The 21052-nt window shown below is 48.7% G+C and overlaps 1 protein-coding gene across 1 annotated transcript in view; it reads right to left on the reverse strand.

Annotated features, from left to right (window-relative positions):
* Window positions 1-3053: 3053 nt before the first annotated feature.
* Window positions 3054-21052, reverse strand: part of Ksr2 (kinase suppressor of ras 2) — a 248108-nt gene continuing 230109 nt past the window's right edge. Inside the window, exons 12-15 of the mRNA XM_036171660.1 lie at window positions 15777-15908; window positions 9257-9386; window positions 7509-7642; window positions 3054-5306 (exon numbers count right to left, since the gene is read on the reverse strand). Of these exons, the coding sequence (XP_036027553.1) occupies window positions 5300-5306; window positions 7509-7642; window positions 9257-9386; window positions 15777-15908 (403 nt within the window). The 3' untranslated portion in view covers window positions 3054-5299. The remainder of the gene's footprint in view (window positions 5307-7508; window positions 7643-9256; window positions 9387-15776; window positions 15909-21052) is intronic.

The raw sequence follows: 21052 nt of genomic DNA on the forward strand, positions 1-21052 counted from the left end.
AGGTAGGTCCTAGTGGGAGGAAGTAGGCTAGTGGGGACATGGCCATGAGACATCTCACCCTGACCCTTCCCTGTGTTGCTCTCTCTCTCTCTCTGCTTCCTATTTGCCATGAAGAACATGCTTGCCCTCCTCACCTTCACACCACCATCATATTCTGCCTCAAGACAGGCCTGGGAACCCACAGCCAGACAGTGACGGACTGGGTCCTCTGAAACTGTGAGCCAAAATATGTAACTCCTCCCTTGCGTTGTTTATCTTGGGCATTTGGTTAGAGTCACAAGAATAATAACCCATACACAGTGTCCTGATTCAACAGGACTGGGTCCACATAAAAGAGCCACACAAAGACAGAGATGCAAGGAGATCCGTGTGGCTGGTGGAGACAAAGGTGGAGATTGGAGAGAGATGCTCCCACAAGCCAAGGAATGTTGAAGTTTATCACATACCCTTACATGTCAAGAAGCAACAGGGAAACACTGACAAATTCCAGAGGGGTGGGTCATGTGGACATTTTGTTTTGGACTCTGGATCTGCAGGATGGTGAAAAGCGTCTTGGCGTGTGGTAGTTTCTCACAGAAGCCAACCTAGGAGCAAAGGGAGGCTTGGCTTTACCAGGATCACTCTTGCAACAAGACCAGTCCCCAAGAGGGCGGATGGGTATAATGAAGATCGGGGGGCATGAGGACAGAAAGGGCCTGTTTGAGGACTCAAGCTTGGGGCCAGTGTGGGAATGAAAAGCCAGAGATGGGAAGCCTTCATATAATGGAAATCCACAGCCTCAGCCACCTCTAGGGTCTTGGTACAGGACTGAAGGATGACTTCCCACAATGCTCACGTTGAGTCTTTCCCCAACATCTCCCATTGAAGTCCTTAAGGCCACTCCCACAGAAAGAATCTTTGAAGAGTCAGAGGGATAGAGCTCTAATTAAGAAGAAATGCAGTGTTCTTAGTATTCATAGAAGAAAAGGACACCGGAGACAAGAGATTGGAGAAAGGCGCCATAGAGATGATCCCAGATCTGGGAGAAATGAGTATCTGTTGTTGAAGCCAGCCTGTGTTTGTACCAGCATTGCTGGCTGACCCAGGCAGCCTTGAAGTCTAGCTAGCCATGCATCCTGCACCTTTGACACCGAGACATGGCATGATCAACTGCAGAGTTCATACCCTTAGAAAGAAAAAGAAGGGGGTGGGGATTTAGCTCAGTGGTAGAGCGCTTGCCTAGCAAGTGCAAGGCCCTGGGTTTGGTCCTCAGCTCCGGCAAAAAAAAAGAAAAGAAAGAAAGAAAGAAAGAGAGAGAGAAGAAAGAGAGAAAGAGAAAGAGAGAGAGAGAGAGAGAGAGAGAGAGAGAGAGAGAGAGAGAGAGAAGAAAGAAAGAGAGAAAGGGAAAAGGAAAATATTTTTAAAAACCCGATAATATTTTAAGTCAGTTTACAGTTTTGTGGTGGGTCACATTCACAGCTGTTCTGGGGTGCAGTCTGTGGGCTGGACACATCCAAGAGCTCACAATAGCCTCAAGGGCTTTGACTCACAGTGCTAGCATGCACAACACCTGGCCAGGGCCCAGGAGCTGCCTGTCCTTTCTCCGCGCTTGTAATTCTGTAGGCTGCTTCCCACAGGCACCCGTCCCTTCCACTCTGGCAGGTTTATTCCTCAGTAAGACAGTCTACTACATCACAGGCCAGCCAAGTTGGCCACAGACCAAGCTGCAATATATTTTGACTCTATGGGGCCTGGGGTCTCTCTTGCAAATAATTTTATCTTTGCTAGGGACGACATGGGACTGATGGGAAATTTGAATGGCATCGAATTTGCCCGGGTCATATTTTTCTTCTTTTGATTTTTTTTTTTTCATCCTCAGTTACAAAGAAATGTGAAAACCACTGTGCAGCCTGGAGCTTGAGGTTAAGTGGGTGGCACTTGTTTGATCTGTACACCTTAGGTCACCATGTGCAATTGGGGACAAGGGACATGGGGGTTGAAGGGAGTCTGGCTTTGTGTGTGTTTGGGGGAGACTGGACATGGGGTGGGAGGTGCCATGACTCCTAAATTTACAAAAATTATTTTTCAAGACAAGGTCTCATGGTACCCAGACTGGTCTCAAACTCACTCTATGGTCAAGGATGACTTTGAACTTCTGATCCTCCTGCCTCTGCCTCTTGGGTATGGGAACTTAGTCATGCACCATCATATCTGGTTTTTGTGGCATTTGGGATGGAACTCAGGGCTTTGGGGGTGCTAGGCAAGCACTCTACCCACCTCCTGCTCTAGGTATCCCGTATATAGCCACCTATCTAGCAACACCCATCTAGGCCAAGAGTTCAAATTGCTACAGAGAACAGGAGGACTGAGCACATGACACACAGGCCTTCCCCCTCTGACTAGTAAGAGAAAACACACATAAAACCATCCAAGGGACCACTTGGAGTTTTTAGTTTAGCTCTGGGAATGGGGACACAGGAGATGTCCCCACACAAGGCTAGAAAGGACTTGTTCCCTCCAAAGCCTGTATCTCAAAGGATTTGCAACGTGAGGCAGGGACAGAAGCCTTTTGGTGCTAGTGGAGTGGGTGGCTGGTGTGATGGAACAGGGGGCACTGTCCAGAGTGGGGTGCTGAAGAGGCCAGCAGTTGGGGTGATGGGGGGTGGGGAATGTATCTAACTATGCGACCTTCTCTTTCTTTTGGCTCTACACAGGGTAGAGAACCCATCATCCTCAGATGCTTCCTCAGGGAAGACACTCCTTTGCTTGCTCCCTGGATCCAAGTGTTTGCACATTACGGGGCTGCTAGCCAGCCAGGGCCTGTTAGCTGGAGGAAGTGAGGGAAGCCGGGGAGGGATGGAGCCTGAGCCCAGGCACAGGTCCAGCCCAGGGTGTGGAGGTCAGGAAAGAGAAAGAGAGAAGAGGTGACATCTGACCCAAGAGACCCAGGTCCCATAAGCGAAGAGTGGTATAGGAACCAGGATCATTCAAGTCCTTAATCACAAACAGGTCTTCAGAAATCCTATGGAGCCCAGGCTGTCCTCAAATGTGTTATCCTCCTGCCTCAGCCTCCAGAGTGCTAGGATTATAGGTGGCTCACCACCACACTCTTTTTTTTTCAAGTCTGTGGATCCTTCACAGAGTCATAGACCCTAGATTCATAGCAGGCCAGAACCCTGGGAGGTGGGTGATCGGTCACTCTTTGTAAAGAAACCCCTTCCTCTGGCTCCCTTGAAGCACCCAGAACTGTGGAGAAATCTCCCTATCCAGCACCCAGTGGGTCATTCATCTGAAAACAGGGGAAGCAGTTCCTGGTGACATGTCAGGTTCCCAGTGGCTCAGCCCTCTCTGGCCCTCTCTTCTCTTACTTCCTCTTTTGATACAAAGACAGGTGATAAAGACTGAGGACCAAAGAGGTCCTGATGGGATTAAAGAGAAAGGAGGAACTAAATTCTAGGTTCTTAGTAGGTTGCTGGGGGGGGGGGGCAGATCTCAGCCCAGCCCTGGCCATAGGGATGAGTTCAGAAGGCAGCCTTGTTAGATGAGGATGCAGCTACTCATAAGAATGGTCCTTAGCGATACTGGAGCCCTGGCACGTGAGCACACGTATGTAAAATGTCTCCAAGATGCATGAATGCTGAGCCATGGAGACACAGGTGTTACTAGGAAAGAGAGATGTTCCCATGGGAACAACTTTGTGTGGGGGCCCCAGGCCCCCCAGCACAGGCAGAGGGAGCTTTGCAAAGGGATTTGAGGGTGTTGTAGGATAAGTCTTTCTGAAAGTGTGACCACTATCAATCAATCTTCCTGCTTTACAAGCAGGCTTGGCCCCAGGACATCAAGCAGGCTTGGCCCCAGGACATGCATCCAGCAGGGCCCCCAAAGAAGGGGACAATTCTGTATGATTGGTTGGATGTCTCTGTCCTGCCACCTCTGCTTGGGGACAGCTTTTCTTCATGTGTCAATTGTGACCACTGGGGACAGGGCTTTGGGGACATGGACCAGTGACCTCAGGGCACTCCCTTCTATTTATTCTCTCTACCTCCGTTCTCGGCATCCCTCAGGCAGGATCCCGTGGCAGGGAAGGGGGTGGGGTAGCTCAGCACAGACCAGAAAACCTTCCCTCTCAGGTGGGGAGAGAAGAAAGGCATGGGGGATGTGGTGTGAGGGGCATAGGGTCCTGAGTGGGGAATCCACTCAGAGGACTCAGCACTGGGCCAGAGCAGAGACCACGGAACCTCCACACATGTGTTCTCTCCTTGCACCCCCTGACAAGGAACGCAGTGGGTGAGAGACAGGGAGACCCTTGTAAATATTACTCGCATACCCACATAACCCATCATGCATACCCAGGACCTGTATCCGTCACCATGGGAGAACCAACTCCAGCAGGGTCAGCGCTAAAGAGAGAATGTACCAGAACTCTCTTGCCACAGCCCCAGTTCTTAGCTCTCAGACTTTGGCGGGGTGTGTGTGTGTGTGTGTGTGTGTGTGTGTGTGTGTGTGTGTACCATGAATGAATGTGAGCTACAAAGGACCCCCAGATGCCATATCAGCTGAGACGCTATGGTGACCTCCAATTTGCCCAGGGGAGGGTGGGCTGTGAGGTGAGTCAAAACAACGTTCTTACAAAACAGGATGAAGGGGGAAGCCAAGGGACTTCTTCCCAGAGAGGCCCCCATAGTAAAATGACACACGGGACTGCCTAGTGTCCTTCGGAGCTGTGTGCCCAGGGGCTAGCAGTCACTTCCAGCTTGGGATGGGCCTCTACAAACAGATGTTTGCAAGCTTAGCCTTAACCGTTTCCACTCTGACCTTGGCCTGGGAACCTTGACTCAACGGAGCAGGTGTGTTGTTCCTGGTTCCATCCCTGTCCTACGTTCTGGGATAGCACAGCTGGGACACTCCATAGGTGGGCAGGCTTGTCCAGGTGGTTAGAAAGCTGGAGGTCCTGTCCACACGTAGACACGTGCACACTCGCCGGTCATGTGAGGGAGTCTGCCCACAGGGCTGTAGGTCTGGGTCTCCACAGCCTGGCCATGTTGTGTTCCGTCTGCTGCTCTCTATACTGTGCACTGGACCCTCACTCATCCAGTTGATCCTAGCTCAGGGGGTCCCTGATCCTGCCTGAGTAAAGGGGTACAAGTCCAAGATGTGGTCAGCCTCCACGGTGTCCGGGTCATTGCACAGGTCCCCCAGGCTGGGCTGTGTTGGGACTCCCCTGGTGGAAAGCCTGGGCCTCCTGAGCTGGCAGAGGGCAGAGCAGGGAGGAAGAGATGGTTTGGGGGCCGAGTCAGCTGATGCTGGCTCGTGTCCACGGTCACAGCCTGGAAGGAGGAGAGAAGAAAGGGTGGATAAGAGGGATGTGGGTCCCATCGTGCCATCTTTTATGTGCTAACACCTTGTCAGAGAGTGGCTCTGGTGGTCTCCCATCCTTTCCAAGCAGAAGGGACGTCTACTGACAAGGCCCTACCGTGCACCAGACTCTGGACTGATTGTGTCCTGTTCCTGACTTCATTTAAGCCTGGGAAGAGGTTTCGCTCTGGGAATTTTGTATCCTTTTTCCAAATAAAAACTGAGGATCAGGGAGTTTATGTGGTTCTCCTAAGCCTCAGGGTCAAGATTTGAACACAGAATTCCCTCACTACAGTAGGTAATCCAGTGCGTAGGTTGGGAAAAGCTTGACACATGGCTGAAGACAGAGACCTCTGGTGTGAGACCAGACCTGTGTAGTGGATTTGAGTGACATCAGCACCCTGATCACACATTAGACCCTCATGATCACACATGTCCCCTTTTAGCATGGGCTCTGATTCTCCACAGGAGTCAAACACTCACAAGATGAATAAAACTGAATGGAAAATTCCATAGGGTTTCTAGCATCATGGGGCACAGGACCACAACTTACCCTGTTTCTCTAGTCTCTTCAGTCTGTCCGGAGAACCTAGAAAACTAGGCATCCTGCCTCCCTCCCCCCATCAGTGAGTTCAAGCCCTGCTCAGGGGCCACTGGGTGCCGGTCCAAAGGACCTTTGAGTCTTATAGAACCAGATACCCTAAGCCACTCTTAGAAGGCGGAGTGGCGCCCGCTTGAGCTGCCTCTTGCATGTTTCTTTCATGACTGGGCTCTGAGTGCCACCAGGCTGCTAGTCCAAGGCTCTTGTTTCATCCTGGCACACGGTGATGGCCAGGGCAGAGTGAACATTGGTTATCTGAGAGGCACTGTGCTCAGAAACACATGACCTTGCTGGTCCCTCACAGTATTCCTACCATGGCTTTCACTGCCCTCAGTGTTCAGAGCACAGAATTCTACTTCAGAGAAGCCAGTGGACTTGCCCAAGTCACATAGCTATTAATGGCAGAGAGGAAATTTCAACCTGTGTCCCTCTTTTTGAAGACTCTGCGTTCTTTCTAATTGCCCAGGAAAAGGGGGAGCCCCTGGGATGAGAAGCAACTCGAAGGTCAAGGGCAGGGCTGTCTCCACATGCCCAGCTCCTGGGACTTGAAGGTTTTCATGGGGTCCCCTAGTGTCCCAGCATCTACATGTCTGTGTGCAGACACGCCTAGTGAGCAGATAGGGAAGTGTTAAGTGTGAGTATGCACATGTCCTCACAAGCCATGAAGTATCTCTATGTAACTGTTCTGTTGGTACCTGAATTTGCCTACATGAGCAGGCTTTAGGGTGTACTTCCATGGAATGTCCCTACATATAAAGTGTATATATAACTGAGTGCATCTCTCTCTCTCTCTCTCTCTCTCTTTCTCTCTCTCTCTCTCTCTCTCTCTCTCTCTCTCTCTCTCTCTCTCGTGTGTGTGTGTGTGTGTGTGTGTGTGTGTGTGTGTGTGTGTGTGTCTGTGTGTGTAGGTTTGTGTGGAGTACTGTTTTTGTGTTCACGTGTGTGTGTATACTTGAGTTTGTGGGAGCTTACCAGGGAGTACCTAGGATGGCAATAGGAAATGGGGCCCCTTAGCATCCTCTCTCTCACCTTCAAGAGAGATCTATCATGAAGGCAGGCCTGGGGATGGGACCCCAGGGTGAGATACATGTTCCTGGTCTCGGGAAAAGCAAGGGATCTACTGCTAAGGCAATGACAAGGAGGGGCATGGTCCCTTCTAAGAAGGGAGCAGAGGCAGAGGATGATGAGAAGCTGGGAGCCCTTCCTGTCTCTAGACTTCTGCAATGGAGGATGCTGGGAGCTGAGATCTGCCATGAAGGGGGCAGGTGCCAGCCCAGGTGGGAGGAACCCTGCCAGTCATATGACAGCTGCTTAGACTGAGGCAACATCTGTCATCAGGAAGAAATAAGCCAGAGGTCACTGTGCCAGCCACAGGCAGACTCTGGGACCCCAGTGTCATTATGGGCTCCCCTGAACAGACCCTGGTAGAGATGTGTGGTAGCTGGGTGCTGGGTATGTAGAGTGGGGCCAGCTGAGGGAAGGGTTGGAGGAGGAGAGCAAAGAGGAGACAAAGGTCAAAGGGTAAAAGGTCAAAGGGTAAGGCAGTGGGGGAGGTGCTGAGGGGAACACATACTCTGCAGACTTCCAAAAATGTCCAGGGTGTGACAGGCGGCGGTTTCGCTTTGGCAGTTTCTCTAGCATGTCCATGAGCTTGGTGAAAGTGGGCCGTTCTTCCTGCTCAAAGGCCCAGCAGAAGAGCAGAATGTCCTAGAAGAAACCAGTGAGCCATGACTGGACTTAAGTGGTGACTTTACTGAGCCCTCACCCAAGTCTCAGCACCTGGGCATTGCTCTGGAGCTACTCATTCGTCTACCCATCTGGCCCACTTCACATCTCTCCCTCATCCACCCTTCTATCTACTTGCTCAGCATCCATCCATCCACTCAGGAGCCACTATCAATCTACCCCATGAAAAACATAGCCATCCTACCTACCCATCCACCCATTCATCAACTCATCCATCCATCCATCCATCCTTCCTTCCTTCCTTCCACCCATCCATACACCCACCCACCTACCCATCCACCCACCCATTCATCCATCCATCATGCATCCATTCATCCATCCATCCATCCATCCATCCATCCATCATGCATCCATTCATCCATCCATCCACCCACATACCCATCCATCCATCCACTAATCCATCCATCCATCCACCCATTCACTAATCACTTACTCATTCATATACACAGCCATCCTATGCATCCGCCCATCAATCTGCCTACCATCTCCATATCCATCCATATCAACTCATTCATTCATCCTTCATCTAGCATCCATCATTTTTCATTCGCCCATTACCCATGAACACCACTATCCATTTACCAAAATCCATCCAACCATCCATCCAACCATCCACATGAACCCACTCATCCTCATTCATCATCCATATTTCCATCCATTCATCCACACATAAATTATCCACTCTCTCATCCATCTATCTATCCACTCACCACCATCTATCACTCACAATCCACATAACATTCCATCCAATTATCCATCTATCTATTCTCCACAAAGCATGAATCCTCGTAACCATTCTGCTATATCAATTCACTTATTTAGCTTCATCTGTCATCTATCTGTCCACCCATTCATCTTACCCCCCAACCCTCCCTCCTTCCTCTTTCCTCATTTACTTGATTAGCCACTCTAGAAAGTTAGGGAGGCTCCCTGCTACAAGGCCTGAGATATATCAAGACCAATAGTAGCTCCAGGGAGTGTCTTGGCATTTTTCTTGAATGTGAGAGATAAAAGGAAATCCTGAAGTCTCTAGCTACATCCCACTCGATTAGTAGTTGTCCATCAAAGTTAGAGAGGAGAAAAGCTAATTTCCACCACCAGGAAGAGGGACCTGGAGGTAGGTGGTCCTGATGAACACCTGGTATAATTACTGCTTCCCTGACTTACCTGTCTTCTGACCAAAAGAAAGAATTCTCCCCATTGTATTCAAGAGGAAGAGTGTTTACAATCAGGCCTCTTGGTTTCTGTCTAGCATACTCTGAGTTAGATAGTGGTTTAATACTATTGTTAGAGGCAAGTAAAAACGAGTGCATTTTAAAATGTGATATTTTAATGAATAATGTTTAAAAAGTAACAGACCAGGTAACATTCATTTTTTTATCTGAAGCAGCAATCCATTGCCAGGTGGGTGACTAGGTGTTACTGCGCCCCTGGTGGCAGGCACCTCGAATTGCAGGCATCGTGCTGAGACTCGGCCCTTTAAAGCTCCAAGCAGGTCACTTTAGTAACTCTCCAAGAAACCCCGGGACTGTGTCTGAATCTTGTCCCCCTTACTCCACCTTTCTTGGGACTTACCGAGATTTCTTTTCCCATTCCAATCTGGCTGAGGTTGGGTTTCATGCCTGCGCCCATCTGCCAAATTATTGCCTCTGCTGGTTGAGTCTTGAAGGGCCACTCCCTGGCGTGGAGCTCATACCAGATGGTGCTGTCAGACAGTGGACATAGTTGATGAGGCATCGCTGTGCTGTGTCTTCATCCACCGTACAAACAGAGGTAGTCTCCTGGCTAGCCATTCCCTTTGTGGTCTCTACCCAATGGGCTGCTATTTTGTCTAAAACCCTCTTGAAGTTAGCCATTAGGCTGATACAACTCTACCTGAAGAATTTAGCACAAGGTTGTGGCCATCTCTGACGTTATACTCATGATTCTAGGAAACAACTATATTTGAATACTTTATTCACGAAGTTGCTTTCTATGGCCTTACATAGAACATTGAAAGGGGTGGAAACAGCATAATATCTCACCAGTAACCAGCAGATGTATATATTATAGTAACTCCTTAAAATGAAACGGTGCCGTATTACCTGGAGATTTGCAAGACATTTTGCTGGTGTGAAAAATTCTCAATAGATCACTTTAAGTGTAAAAAGGAAGAAAGAGGATAGATATGGTGTGTGTGTGTGTGTGTGTGTGTGTGTGTGTGTGTGTGTGTGTTTGAGACAGGGTTTCTCTGTGTGGTTTTGGTGCCTGTCCTGGCTCTCACTCTGTAGACCAGGCTGGCCTCGAACTCACAGAGATCCACCTGCCTCTGCCTCCCACGTGCTGGGATTAAAGGCGTGCGCCACCACCGCCCGGCCGGATGTGGGAGTCTTTAAAATCACTATGTATGCATGGATGGGAGAGGATCACGAAAGCCAACAACGTGCCCATGAGGAGTAGCAGGGTGGAGGGGCAGAAGGAAACATAACGACTGTGGTGTGGTGAAGACCAGCCTAATTCTATGCTAGTGGGAAGAGGCGGTGCAAGCTACACCTCCCTTTCTCTGTGCCCACAGAAGGGTGTCTATGTGGGATGCCAAGCATCCACACACAGTGCTAGGATTACTCCATGGATATCCGCCATGCCTCATGTCCCATAAATCACACCACTGCAATAAAGGGGAAAGGATGCCAGCGGAGAGCTTGGCCACAGATGGAGGGATCGCTGGAGGGCACATGAATGCCATCATGAGGCACTATCAGTGGTGAGGATGGTGGCGGGTGGGCTTGGGGAGGCTGGCACGTCACTGAGCTAGCTGTACTGTGGCCAGTGATCTCCGTTCCCTGAGAGGCAGGACACCTCAGGAAATAGCTCAATAAAAATGATGTTTCCTTCTCCACAAAAGGAGACCTCTGGGCTTCTCCCTCCCTCTCCCTCTCCTCGTCTCCCTCTCCTTCCTCTCCTTCTCCCTTCTCTCTCTCTCTCTCTCTCTCTCTCTCTCTCTCTCTCTCTCTCTCTCTCTTTCCCTGTCTCTCTTTTCCTGAGATAGAGGTTCTCTCTGTAGCCTTGGCTGTCCTGGAACTCACTCTGTAGCCCAGGATGGCCTGAAACTCACAGAGATCCACCTGCCTCTGCCTCCCGAGTGCTGGGATTAAAGGGTGTGTGCCACCACATCGGGCTCTCTGGGCTTTTCTTTAAGGAACACAAAGGCACTCTGGCATTCCCCTGACTGACCAAGGGCTGTGTTAACTCACAGGCAACTTTATTTCATTTAAAATTTTGTCTTATTTTTAATTAAGTCTATGTGTGGGTATATGCACATGACTATGGAGGCCAGAAGAGGGTGTCGGAGATTCGGGAGTTACAGTTGCGAGCTGACTGATGTGTGTGCTGGGAACCAAACTTTAGATTTTTGCAAGAGCAACAGGTACTCATACACATACAGCCCTAGATGACCTGGAACTCACTGAATCATCTCTCCAGTCCCTAGGTGTGCTGCCCAAATGTAAGGTGAACAAGGACAATAGCAGCAGACATGTTAAAGTGGCCGGGGACAGCCCAGGAGGCCTCAACCCTACACAAAGAACTACAGGCAACTAGGGATTCTGAGAGCGGAAGAAATAGTCTTCCCCAGGGAAGAGCACAGCTATTATCCGATACAAATGCTCAGCCCTGAAAATGCAAATAAGTAGCATTACACAGACTGAGCAGGTTATATTTAAGGATGTGAATATATACATATACATATATGCATGCAATATCAATGAATGGAAAAAGAGGCTGTGAATTTGAAAAACTGTAAGGTGTAGTATATGGGAGGGCTTGGAGGGAGGAAAGGAAGGGGAAATGACATCATTATATTATAATCTCATTTTTTATGCTAAAAATACTTAAATAATAAATGGAAAAAATCCTTTCTGCATTTTATTTTCTTTGTTGCTAGGGATGGGGCCCAGTGTCTCACTGGTGTTATGGTTATGCCTTCCATCACCGGCTTCAGTGTAGAGGCATGAAGCTCAGCTTGGTTGACAGCGTCTGGAGGAACGTGGGTTTGGTCTGCTTTTGAATTGCTGGGATAGAATCCAGAGCCTCGTACATGCTAAGCAAGCACTCTATGCTGAGCCCTATGCCTAATACTCAGTGTGTCTTCTTATTCCAATGCTTTGACTGATTGGTGATTTGATGGCCCTGGTGGACCATCTCTGCCTAGGTTAGCTGACTCCTGTAGACAGGAACTGACCAGGGAGTGTGCCTTTCACAACAAACCAAATGACTCAGAACATCTTGACACTTGTTCATACTTCAGGTTCATGTCCCCTCCCTCATCCCTCTATCCAGAGCCCAAGAAATGATTCTAGTTCACTGATTTCCTGTCATTCTCTTTCTTGTGTACATGTGTTCATGATGTGTGCCTGTGCTTATGTATCTATGTGCACATGCGTATGGGTACCAGCGATCAACCTACGGTATCATTGCTTAAGTATGTCCACTTTGCTTGCTTGAGACAGGGTCTCTCTCTATAGCTCTGGCTGGTCTCAGACTTACTAGTAGACCAGACTGGCTTTGAACTCACAGAAATCTGCTTACTTACAGCTCCTGAGTGCTGAAATTAAAGGTGTGTGCTACCACACCCAGCTTGATTTTTAAGACAGAGTCTTTCACTGGCCTGGAACTCATCAATTCATCCAGACTGGCCAGGGAGCTCCAGAAATCCACTTGTCTATTCATCCCCAGTGCTGTGGTCACAGGCATGCACTACCATACCCAGCTTTTTATTCCTGTTCTGGTAACTGAACTCAGGTCCTTGTGTTTGCATGCCATGCACTTAGGACTGAGCCATCTCTCCAGTTCCTGGAGAGGTTTTATTAAGCTTAATCTGCCATAGAGAGAAGCAAGGTTTTAAGTGTAACCAACTCCCAGGTCTGTGGGCTGCTGTGTTCAAAGCCCCGGCCACAGAATTAGGGTGGCCCTGGTCCGAACCCCAACTCTGCCACTACTAGGTGCCACACAGCTTGTCACAACCATCTGGCCCTGCTTTTCTCAACCAGTTGATCCAAGACAGCATGGCCCCCGTTTGGGAAGGTGTTTGTGAAGACTGCACACTACCACACACACGAAAAGCTCAATGCAGCATTCAGTACACTTCCAGCAGCTTCTTTTTGCTCTTAATCATCCCTGAACATGAGGTTCCCTGGCAACAGGATGCTCCTAATTGGCGGGAGTCCGAGAGCACGGGGTCCATTGCAATCCAACAGTGTCACCAATAAAAGGCTCATTAAAACTTCCTTCCTAACCCAACTTTTAAGGGGAAAAATTCACTTTGAGGAGTTAAAAAAAAAAAGAAAGAAAGAAAATGTTATAGATGAAAAGCCTAGTGGGAAACCAATTACTTACTCTAGTACATTTTGTTAATTACATTTTTTTTTCTTCCGTTAAATTCACGGTAAAAAATAAACCAACTTAATTACTGCAATTTGGTTCCAGATAATGATATCTAACTAGATAAAGATTTGGAAATTAACTAGTTAGACCAAGTGATGGCTTCTCAAGGGCTTCAAACGATGGGCTCTGAGGCTTGAGATCTTCTTAAAATGCACAGTTGGGGGCCAGCAGTGAGGGCACAGTGGGAGGCTTTTCTCCTGGAGGCTGACTGCCTCTCCAATGCGCCTCAGGGATGACAGGTCTAATTGCACAAAGCTGCAACCTCGCAGCTTCCTTGGTCAGTGCCGGCACTACTCCCCACTCTTCAAATCCATCCCATAAATAAGGCAAGGATCAGTGTGGCTATTTATGTGACGGGGCACAGCTATTTCCTAGCTGCGTTTTCTCACCTGTTGTTGTTGGTGTGTGTCTACGGATGTGTTACAGTGCTCTTGTGTGTATGCAAATGACACCTAAATGCACATGCATAAGTATGTACAAATGTGTGGAGATTAGAGAGCATGTCGGAGGTCTTGCCTCCATTTCTCTCCACTTTCTTTCTTTCTTTCTTTCTTTCTTTCTTTCTTTCTTTCTTTATTTATTTATTTATTTATTTTTTGAGGCAGGGTCTCTCACTGAATTAGTGGAATTACTAATTCACCTAAGCTGGCTAGCCATTGAGCTCTAGGGAGCCACCTGTGTCTGCCTTCCCAGTGTTCAATCACCCAGTTCTTTACATAGTCACTAAGGTTACAAACTAATGTCCTCATGATCCTGTAACAAGCACTTACTGACTGAACGATCTCCCTAGACCCCTGATGGTTATTATTATTATTATTATTAGGATTTCTATTATTATTATTGAGACCTGTGCCTATGTCTTGGTCCCTTCTCATCCTTCTGTGCTTCTGAGAACTTCTCATTCTTCCCCATGGCGGCAGATGTTACTACACAAATGCTTCCTCTCCCAACTCCAGAGGTGAGGTGGATGTGGAATCCCCCACTTCAGCTAATCATCTCCAAAGTTGGTCAGACTCACTGTGGTCATACCCAAGGTCACTACCTTGGTGAACACTACTGCTCTTCTACTCAGCTATCTCGGGACCCCATCACTAAACCCTAGCACTTATGCACTGTAAAGGCCTCTTTGTTTTGAGCCCATACCCACGGCTTCTGATGGATGCAATGACTAATACCTCCTTATGTGTCAGTCACCCAACCTTCACCAAGCCCTTCTCCATTCAGTTATCTGTAGAGCAGCCAGAGTGATCTGGCTGAACTGGGGTTCCTGTGGCAATCCTGTGACTTGCCTGCTTTATAACCATCAATGGCTCCCTAGCGCCTTGAAGATGAAACTCCTTCATGCCACCCTGCTTTCTCCTGCAGTGTCTCACCTCAGCCTCATTTCCAACCAAACCCTTTATCTCTCAAGACTTTCCCCATGTTCCTCCGCTGTAGATGATGTATCTTCCCTCTGCACCACCTGTCTCCCTGCACCTGCTCCCCGACTCTAGCATAGGAGTAATTTCCACCTGGAGGCCCGCTCGCTCACATTCCAGGTTGGTACGGGGATTCTCTTTCATCCCCAGAGTCCTGCCTTCATGCCCAGTGCAGCATCCCACTGATTCCTAGAACTCTACAAGGCAGAGTAGAAGGAGTCGTGAGGTCAAAGGCAGGATCGCAGCTCAGAAGCATAGCCCTTCCTTGCCTCGAATGCACAAGGCCCTGGGTCCCAGCCCCAGCAGCTTGACAAGCAGACGTCAAAAAGGTTCTGAAACTCCTTCTTTTCTGAAAATGCAAGAGAGAGTATTTCCTGTCCTCTTTGTGTCTTGCCTACAAGGAGGACATGCTAGAAGGAGACAGCACATTCTGAGTTACAGCAGTTGACCTCCTATTGAGAATACTTGTGGACACTTCTGAGCTCAAAGAAAGTTGTAAGGTGACAGATGTGTGAATTGCCCTGGTTTCCACCATTACGCAAAGGACACACTTGTCAAAGTATCCTGTTGCATGTAAATACAACATCCAAAAAGAAAATTTATATATATATATAAATAAATAAATAAATAAATATAAATATGGTGTGTGGAACGCCTCAGACTTAGTTCATATTTACCACAAGGCTATTTGCTGCCATGTTGGGAGCTCTCTGGAGCCACTTCCACACAGACTGCTTTGCATGGTGGAGTGAGCATGAGCAGCCATCTTGGAAGTGACCCATAGGCACTCGATACACAATGACCGAGGTAACAATGTAACAGTGAATTGGTATACAAGGAACAAATGGATGAACTAAAGAAGGAATGAATGAGTAGGTAACTTGCCATGACCCCATAATCAGAAACTAGGCATGCAAGGGTGCTACAGGCTGGGCGGTGGTGGCACTCGCCTTTAACCCCAGCACTCGGGAGGCAGAGCCAGGCGGATCTCTGTGAGTTCGAGGCCAGCCTGGTCTACAGAGCGAGATCTGGACAGGCACCAAAACAACAGAGAAACCCTGTCTCAAACAAACAAACAAACAAACAAGTGTGCTACAGTCATTCTTTCTGTTAGATCCCCCTCAAGTCCCCCAAGCTCACTCAGAAATCCTACCACCTTGCCCTTACCAACATGTGCCCTGACTCTTCCAAAGGTGTCACTAGTCAGTGACTCTACCCACACTGTGGAGGCCAAGGCCAGGGTGTGGCCCACTTACCCGAGAGCAAAGACATCCGAGTGCTTGGAGAAGGGGAGCTTGTCCTCTTCTGTGTCGGGGGACAGCTGACGAATGATCTCTGGGGCCAGGTGGCACAGCCAGCCATTCTGGATACGTAGCTTGTTTTCTCGCCTGCGGAGACAAAGCCCAGGAGAGCCTTGTTTTGTAGCACTGATTCCAGGTCCTGGGAACACCTCTACCAGCTTCCTACCTTCCTCCGTGGGCATTCCCTGACTGTCTGTATGAGGCTGAGACCAGGGGTAAGGCACAGGGAAAAGGGTGATGGAGGGAAGCCCAAACCACCCTCAGGCCCACAGCCTCTGAGCCCTCTTGCTCATCTTCGCTGAACACGGTCCTTTCCTGTTGTTCCTATAAGTTGTGCTCTGTTCTCTAAGGTTGCCTCTAGGGAAACTACACTGGGTGGTCTTGTGTGTCAACTTGACACAAGCTATCAAGTCATCAGAGGAAGGAGCCCCTGCTGAGGAAATGCCTCCTTGAGAACCAGCTCTAAGGCATTTTCTCATTTAGAGATCAATGGGGGAGGGCCCAGCCCACAGTGGGTGGGGCCATCCCTGGGCTAATGGTCCTGGGTTCTATAAGAAGGTGGGTTGAGCCAGCCAGGGACAGCAAGCCAGTAAGCAGCACCCCCCACCCCATGGCCTCTATATCAGCTCCTGCTTCTAGGATCCTGCCCTGTCTGAGTTCCTGTCCTGACTTCCTTCAGTGATGAACAGCAATGCTGGAGTGTAAACCAAATAAACCCTTCCCTCCTCAACTTTCTATTTGGTCAGGGTGTTTCATCACAGCATTAGAAACCCCCCAAAAAGACAGGAACTATGCAAAATCTCACAGATTAATACATTAAGTCTCCCAAATAGTACATTCTAGTAGATTCCTGGCACCAGATCTGCAATTGTAAACAAGATTGACAAGGTATGAGCCCTTGCAATTGGTAGGAAAGAAGAGCCAATGAGGATGAATTACATGGAAAAAAGACCACACAGTGGGAAACACTACACAGAGTCACAACAGAGGCCTGTGTCCCAGCCGAGGACACATCCAACATAGGCTTTATGTGGCAGAGGATCTGGCCATGTGAACACAAGGATTATCTTAGCCAGAAGGGAAAGCTAGGTCAACAACCCAGGGAAGTGACCAGAGGAGGGTTTAGAAACCAAGAAACAGCGGTGCACAGGAAGGCAATATGCATCCCATGTTTGAACACGGATACTGGTAGTTGGGCACTGTTTCCCCCCCCCCCCCCCGCATGATAAACAGCAGTGCCCTGGACATCTGTGGGATAATGCTGTCACTGTCACTATCTGCCACTGTCCCCGAGATAAATGTCTAGAGGAAGGAAGCAAGGTCGCTCCAATACCTTGAACATCTCCAGCAGATCGGAGCCTTCCATTGGGACAGGTGACTAAGTGGCCTTGCATAAAGTTTCCAATGACCAAAGACTACTAAGAAGAGGGTGTTGGCCAAGGGACATGAGTAAGAGACAGGCACATCAAGACTGGGCGCCGGAAGGCCCACAGTCTCCATGGCAGTCTCTATTGGGGCCCTGGGCTGGCTGCATTCTATGGTTCTTCTGGGTAGACTTCCAAGCTATATGAGGTGTGACGTGCTGGTCCCTCCAGGGCACTCAGTCAGAGCCCCCATCATGATTTCCCCCACATCTGAACATTTTCAGGGACAGTGTTGTTCAATCTAGTCTCTTGAATGTGGCAGCCACCAATTTTTGTGGCTTTCTCGCTCTTCAAAGGTGGACACTATGACCAAAGGGATAAGATTAAATATATATAGAGAGAGTGTTTGTGTGCTCTTGACACACGCCTAGGGGGCAGAGGACAAACTGCAGAAACTGGTTCCCTTCTGCCCTGTGGGTCTTGGGGACTGAATTCAGGTCTTCAGGCCTGGTGGCGAGTGCATTTACCTGCTGAGCTACGGCACCAGCCCCAAGGACTGAGCTTGAGATTTAATTCCACTTTAAAATTTTAATAGTATCTCTCTCTGTCTCTCTCTGTCTCTCTGTCTCTGTCTGTCTCTGTCTGTCTGTCTGTCTGTCTGTCCGTCTGTCTCTCTCTCTCTCTCTCACACACACACACACACACACACACACACACACACACACAACTCACGTGGGGGGTTGGTCAGAGAACAACTTGTAGGAATCACTCTCTCCTTCTAGCACGAGAGTCCCAGGGATCAAACTCCGGTCATCAGGCTGGGCAGCAAGTGCCTTTACCCACTGAGCCGACTCACAGACCCTGATTCCACTTTAATTAAAGTTAAATCTGCACAGATACATCTGTCTGGCTAGTGGCCCAGATCTAGATAATGATTTACTAAAACCAATTTAAAAAAAAAAAGAAACTTAAATATATTTTAATAAGTGACTTTTAGCACAGCCATAAATAGAAACTAGTATTTTTCCAATACACATTAAAATGAAGACAGAAAGTGCTTGCCCACACCTCCTTAAAACCTGCTCACAGCCTACCCTCTCAGAAACCCTGGGCCTAAAGGAAAGAACTCTTAATGAGGTGGCAGGAGTTTAGGGGTTCAGGGTTCCAGAGATGCTGATGCATTTCTTAGTTGGGAAGGAGGCTAGGAACATTCTAGACTTGCAGTTATCCAAGGCCTTTTTCTTCTCAGAGGACATACAGCATCCATCTGGATAACACAGATATCGAGAGAGCCCTAGTAAAGGAGGCTAGGAACATTCTAGACTTGTAGAAGCCCCCTTCCCCCCCTTTTTTTCTCAGAGAGCATACAGCATCCATCTGGATAACACAGATATCGAGAGAGCCCTAGACCGGGCCAAAAGGGAGGAGACTGAGCTGGGAAAATCACAGGAGCTTCAGCCTGTGTGTATGGGGGCTCTTGGTAGGGTGCCTCTCCATCCAACATCGGGGCCATCTGTCCACTGCCTACATTTCTACACCAGGAGCCAGACACAGACAGGTGGCCACCATGAGATCAATTCTAACTCTGGGCTTCTTGTCCTCAACCCATATTACTCTGGATGTTTCTGTCAGGTGGTGCTATTCTGTGCTCTGTAGGTTTCCTGGCAACCCTGGCCCCTTTGCTGTCGTTGCTGGTATCAACCCCCCCCCCCAACACACACACACACACACACACACACACACACACACACACACACACACACACACACACACACCCTAACTGTAGCTAGGAGGAACGTCTCCAGACCCATGAGCAGGAAAAATAGCCTCCACTGAAAGTCCTTCATTTAATACATACTAGAGAAGAGGATGGTCCAGATTCCAGCATCAATAACGTCTCCTCTACTGTGAGCAAAGAACATGATAGGACATGTCCCATGCTAGTACAGAGGGCCCAAACGCTTTAGCAAACCCTGGTGTTGGCAGACTTGAGTGACATCTTTCTTCTGGAATCAAGAACACCCGCTGGCATTTAAGGATGTAACTCATTTGTTGCTTGTTAGCTGTGAGGCCTCAGGCACACTCTGGTCTCTATTTTCCCATCTGCCAAATGGGCACATTCATTTGTGCCTCAGATAGTTATGGCAACATGAGAGTGTCTAGTTTAGGGCTATGTCTGCTGCCGGGGGCCATGTGACTACTGGGTAGAAAGTAGTCTATACTACATCACAACCACATACATTATATCTGCTTATCTGGAGGACTGAGTCTGAAGTACAAAAGTCTACCGCCAAATAGGGAACTTAGAGTAGGTTAGCTAACGCTGCCCAAGCACTGCCAGTCCTTATGGGGGCTGGTGGGCTGTGGTGACCAGTGGGAAGGAGAGGGTGTGGCAGACACTCAAGTGCCATCGGCCTGGGGCTGGCGTGCGTAGGCACATGCCTGGGAGAGGGTTAGAAGGCAGGCTTGGTGTGTACACCCCAGGGTGTCCCGTTCCCATGGCAATGGGCCCACCAATGACACGTCCAAATCATCCTCATTATGGTTATTATTATGATTAATAACAGGCTGTGTGAGGCTGGCATGGTAGGGCTGGCATCTTAAATGACACTTCTTCCTGAGGCTGGGAGAACAGCTGTTTGTAGGGATCTCTATGGCTATCTCTTTGCGTCCTGTCCGGGTGGGTCTCTTCCAGTGAGTGCAGTGGGGGGTTCTGGGAAAGAGCACCCTTGGGGAACCTGATCCCAGTCAACCCATTGCATCCTGGGACTGTTAGTTTGAAGTACTGTTACTTCTCTATAGGAAGTCCTGTTACCACCGCCCTACCGGCTCAGGGTGCCAGGCGCATGCTCAGCGAACCTAAGTCCCTATCGTCTATCTTGCAGCGTTATAGACTGGGATTGTCCCCTGGAGTCTCGTGCTGAAGCCTGGGCTCTCAGTGTCACTGTCACTAAAGGCAGGGCTTGTGGGCTCAAGATCTAATGTATGTGACACAAAAGCAGAAGGAAGGGCCCCTGGGGAAAGAGAGAGGGCCGGGAAGAAGGGAGACACCCAAAAGAGGGCCGGCCGCAGGAGGCTGAATGTGAGCAGCGTACATGAGACAAAGGTGTGTCAATGTCACAGTGAAGCCCGTCATTTGGTGTAGGTCGGTAATTTAGTCTGTCTTATGTATTAATTTGTAAATTTTTGAAAGTTACACGTATTAACTTATTTGTGGGAGCGCGGAGTTGGAGAGTGTGTGTGAAGGTCGGAGGCTATCTTGTGGGAGTTGGTTCTCTCCTTCTACCATGTGGATCCCAGGGACTAAACTCAGGCCATGAGGCTTGGCCATTCCCTGCCTTGCCATCTTACTAGCATACACACACACACACACACACAACTGTATGCCAGTTATATATGTATGTACACATACATACATATATATAAAATACACACATGTATATATGTATATATTAAAGATGGGGTTTTTAGAGAGGTAGTTAAGATTAAATAAGGCCTAAATTCAGGGCCCTAGGCAACAGGACTGTCATACTTAGAAACCGGTGGTTTGAGTAAGAATGGCTTAGTCTCTACAGAGTGGAACTATTTAAAGGATTAGAAGGATTAGGAGGTGTGGCCTTATTAGAGAAAGTGTGTCATGGGGGTGGGGTGGGGTGTAGACTTTGAGGTTTCAAAAGCCCACACCAGACTCAATGTCTTGCTCACTGCCTGCAGATCAGGATGTAGCTCTCAGCTACTTCTACAGTGCCATGTCTACCCTCAGGCTCCCTGCCCTGATGACAATGGTCTAAGCCTCTGAAACTGTAAGCAAGCCCCCAATTAAATGCTTTCTTTTATAAGCCTTGCCTTGATCATAGGTCTCTTCTC

This window comes from Onychomys torridus, chromosome 22 (assembly GCF_903995425.1).
Source record: "Onychomys torridus chromosome 22, mOncTor1.1, whole genome shotgun sequence".
In the NCBI taxonomy this organism is placed as follows: Eukaryota; Metazoa; Chordata; class Mammalia; order Rodentia; family Cricetidae; genus Onychomys; species Onychomys torridus.